This window comes from Ovis canadensis, chromosome X (genome assembly GCF_042477335.2).
Source record: "Ovis canadensis isolate MfBH-ARS-UI-01 breed Bighorn chromosome X, ARS-UI_OviCan_v2, whole genome shotgun sequence".
Classification (NCBI taxonomy): Eukaryota; Metazoa; Chordata; class Mammalia; order Artiodactyla; family Bovidae; genus Ovis; species Ovis canadensis.
In genome coordinates, this window is record NC_091727.1 from 64580924 (window position 1) to 64595487 (window position 14564).

Below are 14564 nucleotides of genomic sequence, written 5' to 3' on the forward strand. Positions count from 1 at the left end.
ATCTACTTCTGCTTCATTGACTATGCTAAATCCTTTGAAGGTACAGATCACCACAAACTGTGGAAAATTCTTCAAGAGATGGGAATACCAGACCACCTGACCTGCCTCTTGAGAAATCTGTATGCAGGTCAGGAAGCAACAGTTAGAACTGAACATGGAACAACAGACTGGCTCCAAACAGGAAAAGGAGTAAGTCAAGGCTGTATATTGTCACCCTGCTTATTTAACTTATATGCAGAGTACATCATGAGAAGTGCCAGGCTGGATAAAGCACAACAAACTTTGGAAAAGTCTTAAAGTGTTAGGAATACCAGACCACCTTACCTGCCACCTGAGAAATCTGTATGCCGGTCAAGAAGCAACAGTTAGAACTGGACATGGAACAACAGACTGGTTCCAAATTGGGAAAGGAGCATGTCAAGGCTGTATATTGTCACCTTGCTTATTTAATTTATATGCAGAGTACATCATGAGAAGTGCCGGGCTGGATGAAGCACAAGCTGGAATCAAGATTGCCGGGAGAAATATCAATAGCCTCAGATATGCAGATGACACCACCCTTATGGCAGAAAGCGAAGAAGAACTAAAGAACTTCTTGATGAGGATGACAGAGGAAAGTGAAAAAGCTGGCTTAAAACTCAACATTCAAAAAACGGAAATCATGGCATCCTGTCCCATCACTTCATGGCACTTTGTTGTCATGGGAAAACAAAGGAAACAGTGAGAGACTTTATTTGGGGGGCTCCAAAATCACTGGAGATGGTGACTGCAGCCATGAAATTGAAAGACACTTGCTCCTTGGAAGAAAAGCTATGACCAACCTAGACAGCATATTAAAAAGTAGAGACATTACTTTGTGGACGAAGGTCCGTCTAGTCAAAGCTCTGGTTTTTCCAGTAGTCACGTATGGATGTGAGAGTTGGACCTTAAAGAAAGCTGAGCACCGAAGAATTAATGCTTTTGAACTGTGGTGTTGGAGGAGACTCTTGAGAGTCCCTTGGACTGCAAGGAGATCCAACCAGTCCATCCTCAAGGAAATCAATCCTGAATATTCATTGGAAGGACTGATGCTGAAGCTGAAGTTCCAATACAAGACCCTGATACTGGGAAAGATTGAAGGCAGGAGGAGAAGTGGACGACAGAGGATGAGATGGTTGGATGGCATCACCGACCTGATGGACATAAATTTGAGCTAGCTCCAGAAGTTGGTGAAGAACAAAGAAGCCTGGAATGCTGCAGTCTATGGGGTCACAAAGAGTTGGACAGGACTGACTGACTGAACTATTTTTTTCTATTATTTGTTCAGAGTGTTCATTTGTATAGTCTATACTTGGAAACCCTGTGCAAGCATAGTAAGGAGTATTGCAAGCATAATCAGAAAATCTGTTAGCAAACTTTTCAACTCAGCTCTGGATTTTCTTTCCTTAATGGTTAGTCTATCCATCTGTATATCAGCCCAGAATAAATGCAGGTGACTACTTGTGCTGATTTTTGTTTTCATAGGTGATAAAAAACCAGCGGGTACAGTTAATGCGTCAGATGAAAGAGGATGCAGAGAGGTTTAGACAGTGGAAGCAACAAAAAGACAAAGAAGTAATCCAGTTAAAAGAACGGGTAAGTAACTGCAGCTTCTCAGAATCCTAACTAATGAACCCTTTTCTGGGCTGACTAGCATTAAAGCCTCTCTTCTAACAACTGGATCTCTAAATATATGATACATTCATGAATTTAACATGAATTTTTTTAAACGTCTACTATGTGCAAGGTACTACCCACTAGATACCATGGAAAATAGAAAGATGAGTAGTATACGTGTTCTGCCCTTGAAGAATGTCTTATCTACAAAGAGTGGTAGAATATAATTTCTAAAGGTGATGGTAGTTTTATTTTTTAACTAAGCATTATAAAAGAAATGTTGTAAAAAGAGAATATGTTGTCTAAATGGGAAAGTGAGACATAAGCATGGTTTTCTTCAACAAGTTAGTGTTCCAATATATTAATTTGAGAGTGATGTTAAGATAGTGAAGTTTATATAATATTTGTATGTAATGTAGTACCAGGGAGGATAATAATTAGGAAAGCAGAAAATAATGAAAATCATTTTTTATCTTTTTAAAAATGTGTTTACTTTATAAAAAGTTGTTTATTTTTGGCTGGCGGGGGTTGCTTTGCAGTGTTGGTTTCTGCCTTGTATCCTCATTGGTCAGCCATGGGTGTATGTCACCTCCCTCTTGAACCTTTCTCCCACCTCCCTTTTTCTTGTTCTGATATCCAGCAAGGTTCAGCCCAGGTGGTTACCAAATACATACACTGGAGACTAATTAGAAAAGAAAATGTTTAAGAAAAAGAGTGTACCATTTTTAAAAAATGTTTTATTTAAAAATATTTTTAAATTAAAATGTTTATAAAGTAATTAAAAATTATTTAGAAGGTTTAAAAAACTCATGGAATTTTTCAAAGGTCTGAAAACAGTTCATATCTTTTTTATAAGAATAAACAAAAAAGTTAAAACCATAAAAAATTAGGCATAGTTTTCTTTAATACAAGAAATAAAGAGACTGGTACTTTACAAATAGTCTAAAATGCCAATGTAGTTAAGAAAGGGAATCACACTTCTAGTTGGACTAAAAAGATGATAACTGAAAAGGCCTTGAACAATAGGGAGGATTTTGACAGAGGTAAATGCCAGCATTCCAAATAAATAGAAGATCAGGAATGAAGACACAGAGATGACAGCTTTGTCGGAATTTTCAAGGAATAGCAAATGATCCATGTTGGATGAAGGATAGTCAGAGAAGATTTCATTGGAAAGACAAGTTGAAGCTGGATTGTTAAAGATTCAGGAAATTTGAAATTTGTTAGTGTAAAGATTTTTAGGATTTTTGAGAAACAAAGTAATATCAGCAAAGTACTGCTTTCCAAGATACATCTGGGATTCAGGTGTTAAACAAACTAAAGTATTGGGAACCTAGAGGCCAGAACACAAGCAAATATTGCATCATCCAGAAAGATAATAGGGACCTGAATTAGAATAGTAACAGTGATCTTGGAAAGCACAGGAAAGAACATTAATTTGGGATCATTTTTAGAACAGGCCAGAATGTGATATGTTGAATCAAAAAATGAGAGAAATGTTTTAGGAATGGTGGCACAAGGAGCTTTGTGGTCTCTCTTTCCAGCAAAAGAAGTGCAACTGGTGACATTTATTAAAACAACCATTAAAAGTCTCTGGAAATTGTCTTAAAGGCATACAGGAAGTAAATCATTCCAGGAAATCTATTTAATCTCAATAAGAACAGCAAAGAGTCTGTAGCCTTTGAGCCTCGAGCAACTCTCTCCCTCCTACCCAACAGCTCCATTTTGCTGAAGCTTTTTTTTTTTTTTTTTTTGGATTAAGAGCAGCCAAGAGGTCTGGGGATCCCTTCTTCCATCTCACCCCCGTGCACAGAGTGGAAGCTCTATCCCTGCTGCAGAAGACCACAACTACTGGGGTCTGACTATCCTAACCCCTCTAATCATAGGATGTAGGTTCCATGTCAAGAGAGGCAAACCAAGAAAAATAGGGTGTGCTGCCCCTGCTCAGCATCCTAATCCTAGAACAGAGATATCACTCAGAGAAGTGGGCTGCTGTCCCACCAGGTCCTAAACAGTGGTACAGATAGTTCTGCCCAGGGAGAGAAGCAGGCCATAGGAATGAAGTTTTCCCTAAGAGGACTGGCTTTATTTGGCAATAGAATCTGGGGAAGTTAAAACCTAAAGGTGCTGTCAAAAACAATGGAAATTTTGGTAGTGAACAATTAGGAGGAGACTGGTAGCTCCTGAGAACAATAAATGAAACAACAGTCAAAATATTCTAAGATCTAATGACTGAAAACTTTCTAAATTTGATTAAAAAAAACATTACACATCTAAGAAGCTCAATCAACTACAAGTAGGATAAATTTACAGAGATCCACACCCGAGACACTTCATGTCCAAATGTTGAAAGACAAAGACAAAAAACTTAAAAGCAGCAAAATAAAATGACTCATCACATACAGAGAAATCCCAATAAAATTAACAGCTGAATTCTCATCAGATCAGGAATAAGACAAGGGCATCCACTCTCACCACTTCTATTCAACATTGTCCTGGAGGTTCTAGCCAGGACACTTAGGCAAGTAAGATATATGAAAGGCATCTAGGTTGAAAAGGAAAAGGCAAAACTATCTCTGTTAGAGATGACATGATCTTGTATATAGAAAATCCTAGAGAATCAACTGAAAACTGTTAGAACAAATACATGAGCAGGAGAGTTGCAGGATATAAGTTCAATGCACAAAATTTGGTCATATTTCTCTTCACTAAAAACTAACAATTTGAAAGTGGAATTAAGATAATTCCATTTATAATAACATCAATAAAAATAAAATACTTAGGAATAAGCTTAACAAAACAAGTATAAGACTTGTATACCAAAAACTACAAAACGTCCTTTAATTAATAGAAGATCTAAGTGAAAAGAACAATAACCCATGCTCATGAGTGGGAAGACTTAATGTTAAGTTGGAATACCCCAAGATTGATCTACAGATTCAACACAATCCCAACCAAATTTTGTCCTAGCTTATTTATAGAAATTCACACATTTATCCTAAAATTCATATGGAAATGCAAGTGACCAAGAATAGTCATAACAATCTTGAAAGAGAAGAAACTTGGAAATATGATATTTCCTGATTCCAGCAAATCCATGACCTCACATAGCTACCCTTTATTTTCAGTGTGAAAACACTTAAGATCTACTCTTTTAGCAGATTTAAGTAGAGTTCAACTTTTTTAGATTCTGCATATAAGTGAGAAGGCTTCCCAGGTGGTGCTAGTGGTAAAGAGGCTGCCTGACAATGCAGCTTCCCTGGGTTGGGAAGATCCCCTGGAAGAGAGCATGGCAACCCACTCCAGTATTCTTGCCTGGAAAATTCCATGAACAGAGAAGCCTAGTAGGCTGCAGTCCATAGGGTCACAAAGAGTCAGACACGACTGAAACGACTTAGCACATATAAGTGAGATCATACAGTATTTGTCTTTCTCAGTCTGGTTTATTTCATTTACCATAATGACTTCCAGGTTCATCCACATTGTTTCAAATGGCAGGATTTCCTTCTTGTTTGTGAATGAATAATATTCCATTATGTATACAGTTGACCCTTGAACAACATGGATTTGAACTTCATGGGTCAACTTACACATGAATTTTTTTCAATAGTAAATACTACACTACTATACTATTCAGGGGCTTCCCAGTTGGTGCTAGTGGTAAGAAACCCACCTCCCAGTGCAGAAGACATAAAAGACATTCGACCCCTCAGTCAGGAAGATCCCCTGGAGGAGAGCATGGCAACCCACTGCAGTATTTTTGCCTGGAAAATCCCATGGACAGAGGAGTCTGGCAGACTACTGTCCGTAGTGTCGCAAAGAGTGAGACACGACTGAAGAGACTTAGCACACATGCACTATACTCTCCACAATCGGTTGAATGTATGGATGCAGAACCACAGATATGGAGGGCCAACTGTAAAGTTAAACCCAAATTTTCGATTGCATGAGAGTTGACACCCCTAACCTTGTGTTGTTCAGGCAGCAATATATTCCACATTTTCTTTATCCATTTGTTTGTCAACAACTTTTGTCAACTTAGGTTATTTCTGTAGCTTGGTTATTGTAAATAATGCTGCAATGAGTATGGCAATGCAGGTATCTCTTCAAGATACTGATTTCATTTCCTTTGCATGTATACTCAGTAGTGAGATTATCAGATCATATGGTCTTTCTATTTTTGATTTTTTAAGGAATTTCATTCTGTTTTCCATAATGACTGTACTGTTGAAAGACTCTTCAGTTACATTATAAGGTTTTATTTTAACTAGCTGAATAGCAATTAAAAATCTGGCTCTCTTCTTCTTAGGACCGCAAGAGGCAATATGAACTGCTCAAACTTGAAAGAAACTTCCAGAAACAGTCTAATGTGCTCAGACGTAAAACTGAGGAGGTAAGAAAATCCAATCTGCTAGGTCAAGTGTATTATCACTTTCAGGCTTAGATGCTGGCAGAATGGCATCCCTTAAATGAGCCAGTGTCCTGAGAAACCAGGGATACCAACCTTGACAGCAATTTGAGTCTTGATCCCTGTTGGTCAAGCATAAAACCTGCTGAAAATAGCAGTATTCGAATAAGGATTTTTTTTCCTGATTGGACTTGCTTCTTTACAAAAAAAAAGTAACACTAATATATGACAGTTCTAGATACTATCAGTCTGCAGTACTTCCTTGAAATGTGTACCTCCCCTAGGCTCTTGAGCCATAACCAGTGTTATGTACATGGGGACTTAGAAATGCGGTTCCTATAGAATTCAGACCCATAGAATTTTTATGCTAGAAATGAGAATGTTCTTCTTTCATACCCTTTAATTCAACATTACTATGAACCATTTTTATTTAGGCAGCAGCTGCCAACAAGCGTCTCAAGGATGCTCTCCAAAAACAGCGAGAGGTCGCAGATAAGCGGAAAGAGTCTCAGAGTCGTGGAATGGAAGGCACTGCAGCGCGAGTGAAGGTATGGACAGCTTGAACCACCATTTGTCTTATGTACACTGGGGATAGGGGAAAATGTGGAGTTGCTTTCTTTTTATTTAGAAGTAAACATTACAAAATCTGAAGTTCTACCTGAAAACCTTATTTCCCAAAGATATGATTACCTCCAAATGGTTGTTAAAGAACAGGAGTAGTGAACTCTTTCTGTTCCTGAGTCTTGATCACTGTTGGTCATAAACTTTGAGCAGATAAAATTTTTTAACAGTTTTATTGAGGTATATTTGACCTACAATAAATTATACATATTTAATGTGTACATTTTTAAAAGTTTTGACACAGATATACACCTTTAAATCATCACCACAATCAAGATAATGTCAGTGTCCATCAGGATCAAAACTTTGTCCACTTTTGTAATCCCTCCCTCCCATACCCAATCTATCCTTCTACCCCCCATCTCCAGGCATCCATTAATCTGCTTTCTGTCACTGGATTTTCTATGTAGATGATCATGTCATCTGCACATAGGGACAATTTTATTTATCCTTGCCCACTCTGTATGCCCTAAAAAAAGAGCCTTTCTTACCTAATTGTACTTGCTAGAACCTCTAGTAAAATATCAGTAGAATAGATAAAAAGAGGACATCCTTGCTTTGTTCCTAATTTTAGAAGGATAGCTTTCAGTCTTTCACCGTTAAGTATATTAGCTATAGATTTTTGTATCAGATTGAATAAGTTCTTATCTATTCCTAGTTTGCTGAAAGTTTTTTTATCATGACTGGATGTTGGGTTTTTCCCAAAAGTTTTTTTCTGAATCCTTTTGAGATGATTTTATGATTTGTTTTTACTCAGTATGGCAATGGCATTGATCTTTTTCCAATTTATTTTATTAAGATATAACTGACATACAGTAAGATTTACCCTTTTTAGTGTAGTACAGTTCTGTAAGTTTTAACATCACATGGTTATTATCAAAATACAGAATAGTTATCCCCTCCAAATTGCCCTGTAACACTTTGTCGTCATCTCCCACATCCTTTCATAAACAGTGATCTGCGTTCTGTCATTATTGTTTTCACTTTGCATTGTATCGATGTCATATAACTGGAAACATACAGTATGGCTTCTTTCACTTAGAATAAGGCATTTGAAATTCATCCATGTGTGTCTGTGCGTACTGTCATGTCCAACTCTTTGTGACCCCATGGACTGTAGCCTGCCAGGCTCCTCTGTCCATGAGATTTTGCAGGCAAGAATACCAGAGTGGGTTGCCATTTCCTCCTCCAGGGGATTTTCCCCACCCAGGGGTTGAACCCGCATATCCTGTGTCTCCTGCATTGGCAGGTGGATTCTTTACCACTGAGCCACAAGGGAAGCTCATCCATGCTATTGCCTATATTATTCCATTGTATGGAGGTTCCTTTATCTATTCACTTTATCTAATCATTTAAATGTTTTCTTGGAGTCATTTTTCTCCTAGTTTTTTGGGCTCATGAATAAAGCGGTTATAAAAACATTCTCATACAGGTTTCTATATAACAAAGATAGTCATTCACTTGGGTAAATAGCTAAGAGTGAGATTGCTTGGTCATATGGTAAGTGTGACCATATAAAGGAGAGGGAAGCCTGGCATGCTGCAGTCCATGGGGTTACAAAGAGGCAGACATAACTTAGCACCTGAACAGCAACAACAGTGTAAGTGTATGTTTAACTTTACAAGAAACTGCCAAATTATTTATCTAGTTGTTCAGTGCTAGTATATAGAAATACAATTGACTTTTGTATATTAATTTTTATCTTCTGACTTCATTAGTTTTGTAGCTATTTTGTAGGTTCTTTGGGACTTTCTATATAGGTAATCATACTGTTCATGGGGTTCCCAAGGCAAGAATACTGAAGTGGTTTGCCATTCCCTTCTCCAGTGAACCACATTCTGTCAGACCTCTCCACCATGACCTACCTGTCTTGGGTTGCCCCACGGGCATGGCTTAGTTTCATTGAGTTAGACAAGGCTGTGGTCCTAGTGTGATTAGATTGACTAGATTTCTGTGAGTATGGTTTCAGTGTGTCTGCCCTCTGATGCCCTCTTGCAACATCTACCATCTTACTTGGGTTTCTCTTACCTTGGGCGTGGGGTATCTCTTCACGGCTGCTTCAGCAAAGCACAACTGCTGCTCCTTTCCTAGGATGAGGGTATCTCCTCACCACTGCCCTTCCTGACCTTCAACGTGGGATAGCTACTCTAGGCCCTCCTGCTCTCCTTGGACGCAGGGTGGCTCCTCCCGGCCGCCGCCCCTGGCCTCGGGGATGCGGGGTGGCTCCTCCTGGCCGCCGCCCCTGGCCTCGGGGATGCAGGGTGGCTCCTCCTGGCCGCCACCCCTGGCCTCGGGCACTGGGTAGCTCCTCTTGGCTGCTGCCCTTCAGGCATGGGGTCCTCCCGGCTTCTGCCCCTGACCTCAGATGTGGGGTAGCTCCTCTCAGCCACGCTTAGTGCACTGGTCGCAGCCGCCTGCACTTAGTGCACCGGAACAACAGACTGGTTCCAAATAGGAAAAGGAGTCCGTCAAGGCTGTATATTGTCACCCTGCTTATTTAACTTATATGCAGAGTACATCATGAGAAACGCTGGGCTGGAAGAAACACAAGCTGAAATCAAGATTGCCAGGAGAAATATCAATAACCTCAGAGATGCAGATGACACCACCCTTATGGCAGAAAGTGAAGATGAACTAAAAAGCCTCTTGATGAAAGTGAAAGTGGAGAGTGAAAAAGTTGGCTTAAAGTTCAACATTCAGAAAACGAAGATCATGGCATCTGGTCTCATCACTTCATGGGAAATAGATGGGGAAACAGTGTCAGACTTTATTTATTTGGGCTCCAAAATCACTGCAGATGGTGACTGCAGCCATGAAATTAAAAGACGCTTACTCCTTGGAAGGAAAGCTATGACCAACCCAGATACCATATTCAAAAGCAGAGATATTACTTTGCCGACTAAGGTCTGTCTAGTCAAGGCTATGGTTTTTCCAGTAGTCATGTATGGATGTGACAGTTGGACTGTGAAGAAGGCTGAGTGCCGAATAACTGATGCTTTTGAACTCTGGTGTTGGAGAAGAGTCTTGAGAGTCCCTTGGACTGCAAGGAGATCCAACCAGCCCGTTCTGAAGGAGATCAGCCCTGGGATGTCTTTGGAAGGAATGATGCTAAAGCTGAAACTCCAGTACTTTGGCCACCTCATGCAAAGAGTTGACTCATTGGAAGAGACTCTGATGCTGGGAGAGATTGGGGGCAGGAGGAGAAGGGGACGACAGAGGATGAGATGGCTGGATGGCATCACGGACTCGATGGATGTGAGTCTGAGTGAACTCCAGGAGTTGGTGATGGACAGGGAGGCCTGGCATGCTGTGATTCATGGGGTTGCAGAGTCGGACATGACTAAGCGACTGAACTGAACTGATATAGTTAATCATGCCATCCATAAATACAGTTTTATTTCTTCTTTTATAATATATATGTATTTTATTTACTTGCCCTATTGCATTGGTTAGGACATTCAGGATGATACTGAATAGGAGAAATGACAGTAGAAACCCTTCTGTTTCTGATCTCAGGGGAACAATATTCAGTCTTTACCATTAAGTGTGATATTAGCTGTAGGTTTTTCATAGAGGTCCTTTATCAGCTTGATAATGTTCTTATCTGTTCTTAGTTTGCTGTGAGTTCTTATCTTGAATGGATTTTTTTTTTTTTTTGGCTACACCACACACTTTGTAGGATCTTAATTCCCCAACCTGGGATCAAACCCAGGCCCCCAGCAGTGAAAAGGCCTGATGGGTTCTAATTACTGGACCACAAGGGAATTCTCAATGAGTGGATATAAATTTTGCCAAATACTTTTTGTGTCTAGTTTGTTGATTTGGTGAATGATTTCAACGTTCAAATATCGAGTCAGCCTTGCAATCTTTGAATAAACTCCACTTAGTGATGATATATCATCCTTTTTATGTATTGTTGAGCTTGTGTGTGCATGCGTACATGCTCAGTTGCTTCAGTTGTGTCCGACTCTTTGTGATCCTATGGACTATAGCCCACCAGGCTTCTCTGTCCTTGGGATACTCCAGGCAAATGCCCTCCTCCAGGGGTATCTTCCTGACTCAGGGATTGAACCTGGATCTCCTGCATTGCAAGCAGATTCTTTACCGCTAAGCTCCATTGTTGAGTTCAACAATATATAAATTAAAATCTTGCTAAAATAAAAATTTTGTGTATAATTTTTATATCTGTATTCTTGAGGGACATTGGTCTGTTGTTTTCTTATAATGTCTTTGTCTGGTTTTGATATCAAGGCCTCCTAGAATAAGTGAGAAAGTATTGCCTCCTCTTCAATTGTCTGGAAGAGTTTGTATAGAACTAGTATTGTTTCTTCCTTACAAGTTTTGTACATTTCACACATTAAGCCATCTAGGCCTGAAGGATGTTTCTGTTAGTTGTTGCTTTGGGTCAGAGGAGGGGTTAACTCTAATTCAGTTAGTGAGCTTTGGTAGTTTGTGTGTTTGCCATGATGGCAAACACATGAATGAATAACTCATAAAGGCATGAAGTTATTCATCAGTTCAGTTCAGTTCAGTCGCTCAGTCATGTCCAACTCTTTGCGACCCCATGAATTGCAGCATGCCAGGCCTCCCTGTCCATCACCAACTCCCGGAGTTCACTCAGACTCACGTCCATTGAGTCAGTGATGCCATCCAGCCATCTCATCCTCTGTCATCCCCTTCTCCTCCTGTCCCCAATCCCTCCCAGCATCAGAGTCTTTTCCAATGAGCCAACTCTTTGCATGAGGTGGCCAAAGTACTGGACTTTCAGCTTCAGCATCATTCCCTCCAAAGAAATCCCAGGGCTGATCTCCTTCAGAATGGACTGGTTGGATCTCCTTGCAGTCCAAGGGACTCTCAAGAGTCTTCTCCAATACCACAGTTCAAAAGCATCAATTCTTTGGCGCTCACCTTTCTTCACAGTCCAACTCTCACATCCATACATGACCACAGGAAAAACCATAGCCTTGACTAGACGGACCTTTGTTGGCAAAGTAATGTCTCTGCTTTTTAATACGCTGTCTAGACTGGTCATAGCTTTTCTTCCAAGGAGCAAGCGTCTTTTAATTTCATGGCTGTAGTCACCATCGCCAATGATTTTGGAGCCCAAGAAAATAAAGTCTGTCACTGTTTCCATTGTTTCCCCATCTATTTGCCATGAAGTGATGGGACCAGATGCCATGATCTTCATTTTTTGAATGTTGAGTTTTAATCCAGCTTTTTCACTCTCCTCTTTCACCTTCATCAAGAGGCTCTTTAGTTCCTCTTCAATTTCTGCCATAAGGGTGGTGTCATCTGCATATCTGAGGTTATTGATATTTCTCCTGGCAGTCTTGATTCCAGATTGCCAAAATTGTTTCCAGATTAATATCAAATAATTATATGTGATTAATAATAGTTAATTAATAATAAATCATTAATATAAAAATATATCCACTCTAGCTTTCTTTGACTACTTTTAGCATGGTATATCTTCATCTAAAAATGAAAATTTTCATTTTTTGAAAGTATCTGTGTTTTATTACCCTGGATCTCATTGCGATACACAGGCTTCTCATTGTGGTGGCTTCTGTTGTTGTAGAGCACAGGTTATGCACATGGGCTTCAGTAGTTGCAACACATAGGCTCAGATGTTGCAGTGTGCAGGCTCTAGAGCATGGGCTCAGCTGTTGTGGTGCTTAGGTTCAGTTGCTCCATGGCATGTAGGTTCCTCCCAGACCAGGGTTCGATCCCATGTCCCCTGCATTGGCAGGCGGATTCTTATCCAGTGCACCACCAGGGAAGTCCAGGTTACCTTTCTAAAAACTGAATTTATTTCACTCAGACTGTAAAGTAATTAACCTCCAATTAAAATAAATAAATTTATATTAACAAAACTGAATTTAGTTAATTGCATTTTTTAAAATTCCATTGATCTATTTTAAAGATTAATAATGGTTACTGTTTATTAAGTAGAACAGATGATCAAAATATACTTCAGTTCTGTATTATGACTTATTATGGACAAAGGTTAAGGAGAAAATGGAGAAGGTAAAAACAGAATACATAGAAATGCTAGGATATCTGAAGAAAGATTTTCTGCAGAAAGCTTTCTTGTGACCTTTTTGGAAATTGCCACTAAAGGCTCTTAGAGCACTATTGGCATTTTTGGTGAGTTTTGGCACAAATGGAAATCTCACTTCTACTTACTTGGGCTCTGGTTCAAGTGAAATTAAACCTGGAGTGAATCTAGCCCATGGGCCAGAGATTCCTCATCCTTAACCTAACATGACTGATTTATCTTCTAGAGTTGGCTTGGAAATGAAATTGAGATAATGGTCAGTACTGAGGAAGCCAAACGCCATCTGAATGACCTTCTTGAAGACAGAAAGATTCTGGCTCAGGATGTGGCTCAACTCAAATTAAAAATGGAATCTGGGGAGAATCCACCTCCTAAACTCCGGGTAAGTGCTCTGTGGAAATATGTTGGCAATGATCATACTCTACACTCCCCAGAAATCCTCACTAATTTGGAGAACTTCTTTCTAATTAGAGCTTCACCCTCATCCCCACTTCTTTACAGAGGCGAACATTCTCACTTGCTGAACTGCGTGGTCAAGTTCCTGCATCAGAGGGTTCCATTAAAAAGCAGATTGAAAGCCTAGAGACTGAAATGGAACTCAGGTAATGGTACTATCTCTAAGTCATTATAAAAACTTATGCCTTGAATCAAAATAGAAGCTATCAATCAGTGATTCAAAGGCTTTGTGATGTGGGAGAAACAAAATAATGATTTTTTGAACTATGCACTTCACTAGGCGTGTTAGATACATTTTCTCATTCAGTCTCTCTGTGAGATATATACATTATGAGATAAGCATCATTCTTCTCACTTTAGAGATCTAAAGTTGAAAGATCTTTAAAAATTTGCTAAAGATTATACAGAACCAGGATTTGAAACCCACTTTATCTAATTACAAAATCTATTATCTTTAGCATCTGAGCCACCAGGGAAGTCCATGATATATCACAAGAACTGACAAAAAATAAAACTTTAGAGGAACCCAATAAATGATACCAGAAGATCAACAACCTGGGAGAAATAATTTTAGAGATCATCAGCAAAGTAGATAAAAGTAAACTATCATGAGCATTAAACGAGATTAGAAAGCAAAGTATAGGACTTCTCTAGTGGCTCAGTGGAAAGGAATCCTCCTGCCAATGCAAGGGACACAGGTTCGATCTCTAGTCCAGGAAGATTCCACATGCCTCAGAGCAACTAAGCCCATGCACCACAACTGCTGGACCCCGTGCTCTGTAGGGCCCAGATGCCACAACGACTGAGCCTGTGTGCTACAACTACTGAGGCCCCTGCACCTGGAGCCTGTGCTCTGCAAGAGAAGCCAGCACAATGAGAAGCCTGAGCACCTGAACAAAGAGTAGCCCCCACTCAGTGCAACTAGAGAAAGCCTATGCAAAGCAACTAAGACCCAGCACAGCCAAAAAAATAAATAGAGAGTAAAATACATAACACAGAACTTGGCATCTTAAAAGTGCTTGATAAATCCTCTTCTTTTTAATCACTATTACTGTCTTTTAAATATCTATTAAATCTATAAGGAACAGAACTTTGATAGATATTTTATACTGTCTTAGGTATAATAGAATTTTATTGCCCAGAAGACCTTGGAGATCATTTAATTTGTTTTCAGCAACACACACTAGCTGTATATCTTTGGATATGTCTTTAAGTCACTCAGCAATTGATGTTCTACTTTGTGCTACACTTGGAGAAGGAAATGGCAACCTACTCCAGTATTCTTGCCTGGAAAATCCCATGGATGGAGGAACCTGATAGGCTACAGTCCATGGGGTCACAAAGAGTCAGACACGACTTAGTGACTTCACTTTACTTCACTTTGTG

At 39.6% G+C, this 14564-nt stretch overlaps 1 protein-coding gene across 4 annotated transcripts in view; it reads left to right on the forward strand.

Moving 5' to 3' along the window:
- The window catches only part of KIF4A (kinesin family member 4A), a 128146-nt gene that overhangs the window by 90277 nt on the left and 23305 nt on the right, over nucleotides 1-14564 (forward strand). For all 4 annotated transcript variants that reach the window (XM_070290308.1, XM_070290309.1, XM_070290310.1 and 1 more), the window contains exons 18-22: nucleotides 1504-1614; nucleotides 5945-6028; nucleotides 6478-6591; nucleotides 12949-13104; nucleotides 13224-13324. In XM_070290308.1, coding sequence (XP_070146409.1) covers nucleotides 1504-1614; nucleotides 5945-6028; nucleotides 6478-6591; nucleotides 12949-13104; nucleotides 13224-13324 — 566 coding nt within the window. The remainder of the gene's footprint in view (nucleotides 1-1503; nucleotides 1615-5944; nucleotides 6029-6477; nucleotides 6592-12948; nucleotides 13105-13223; nucleotides 13325-14564) is intronic.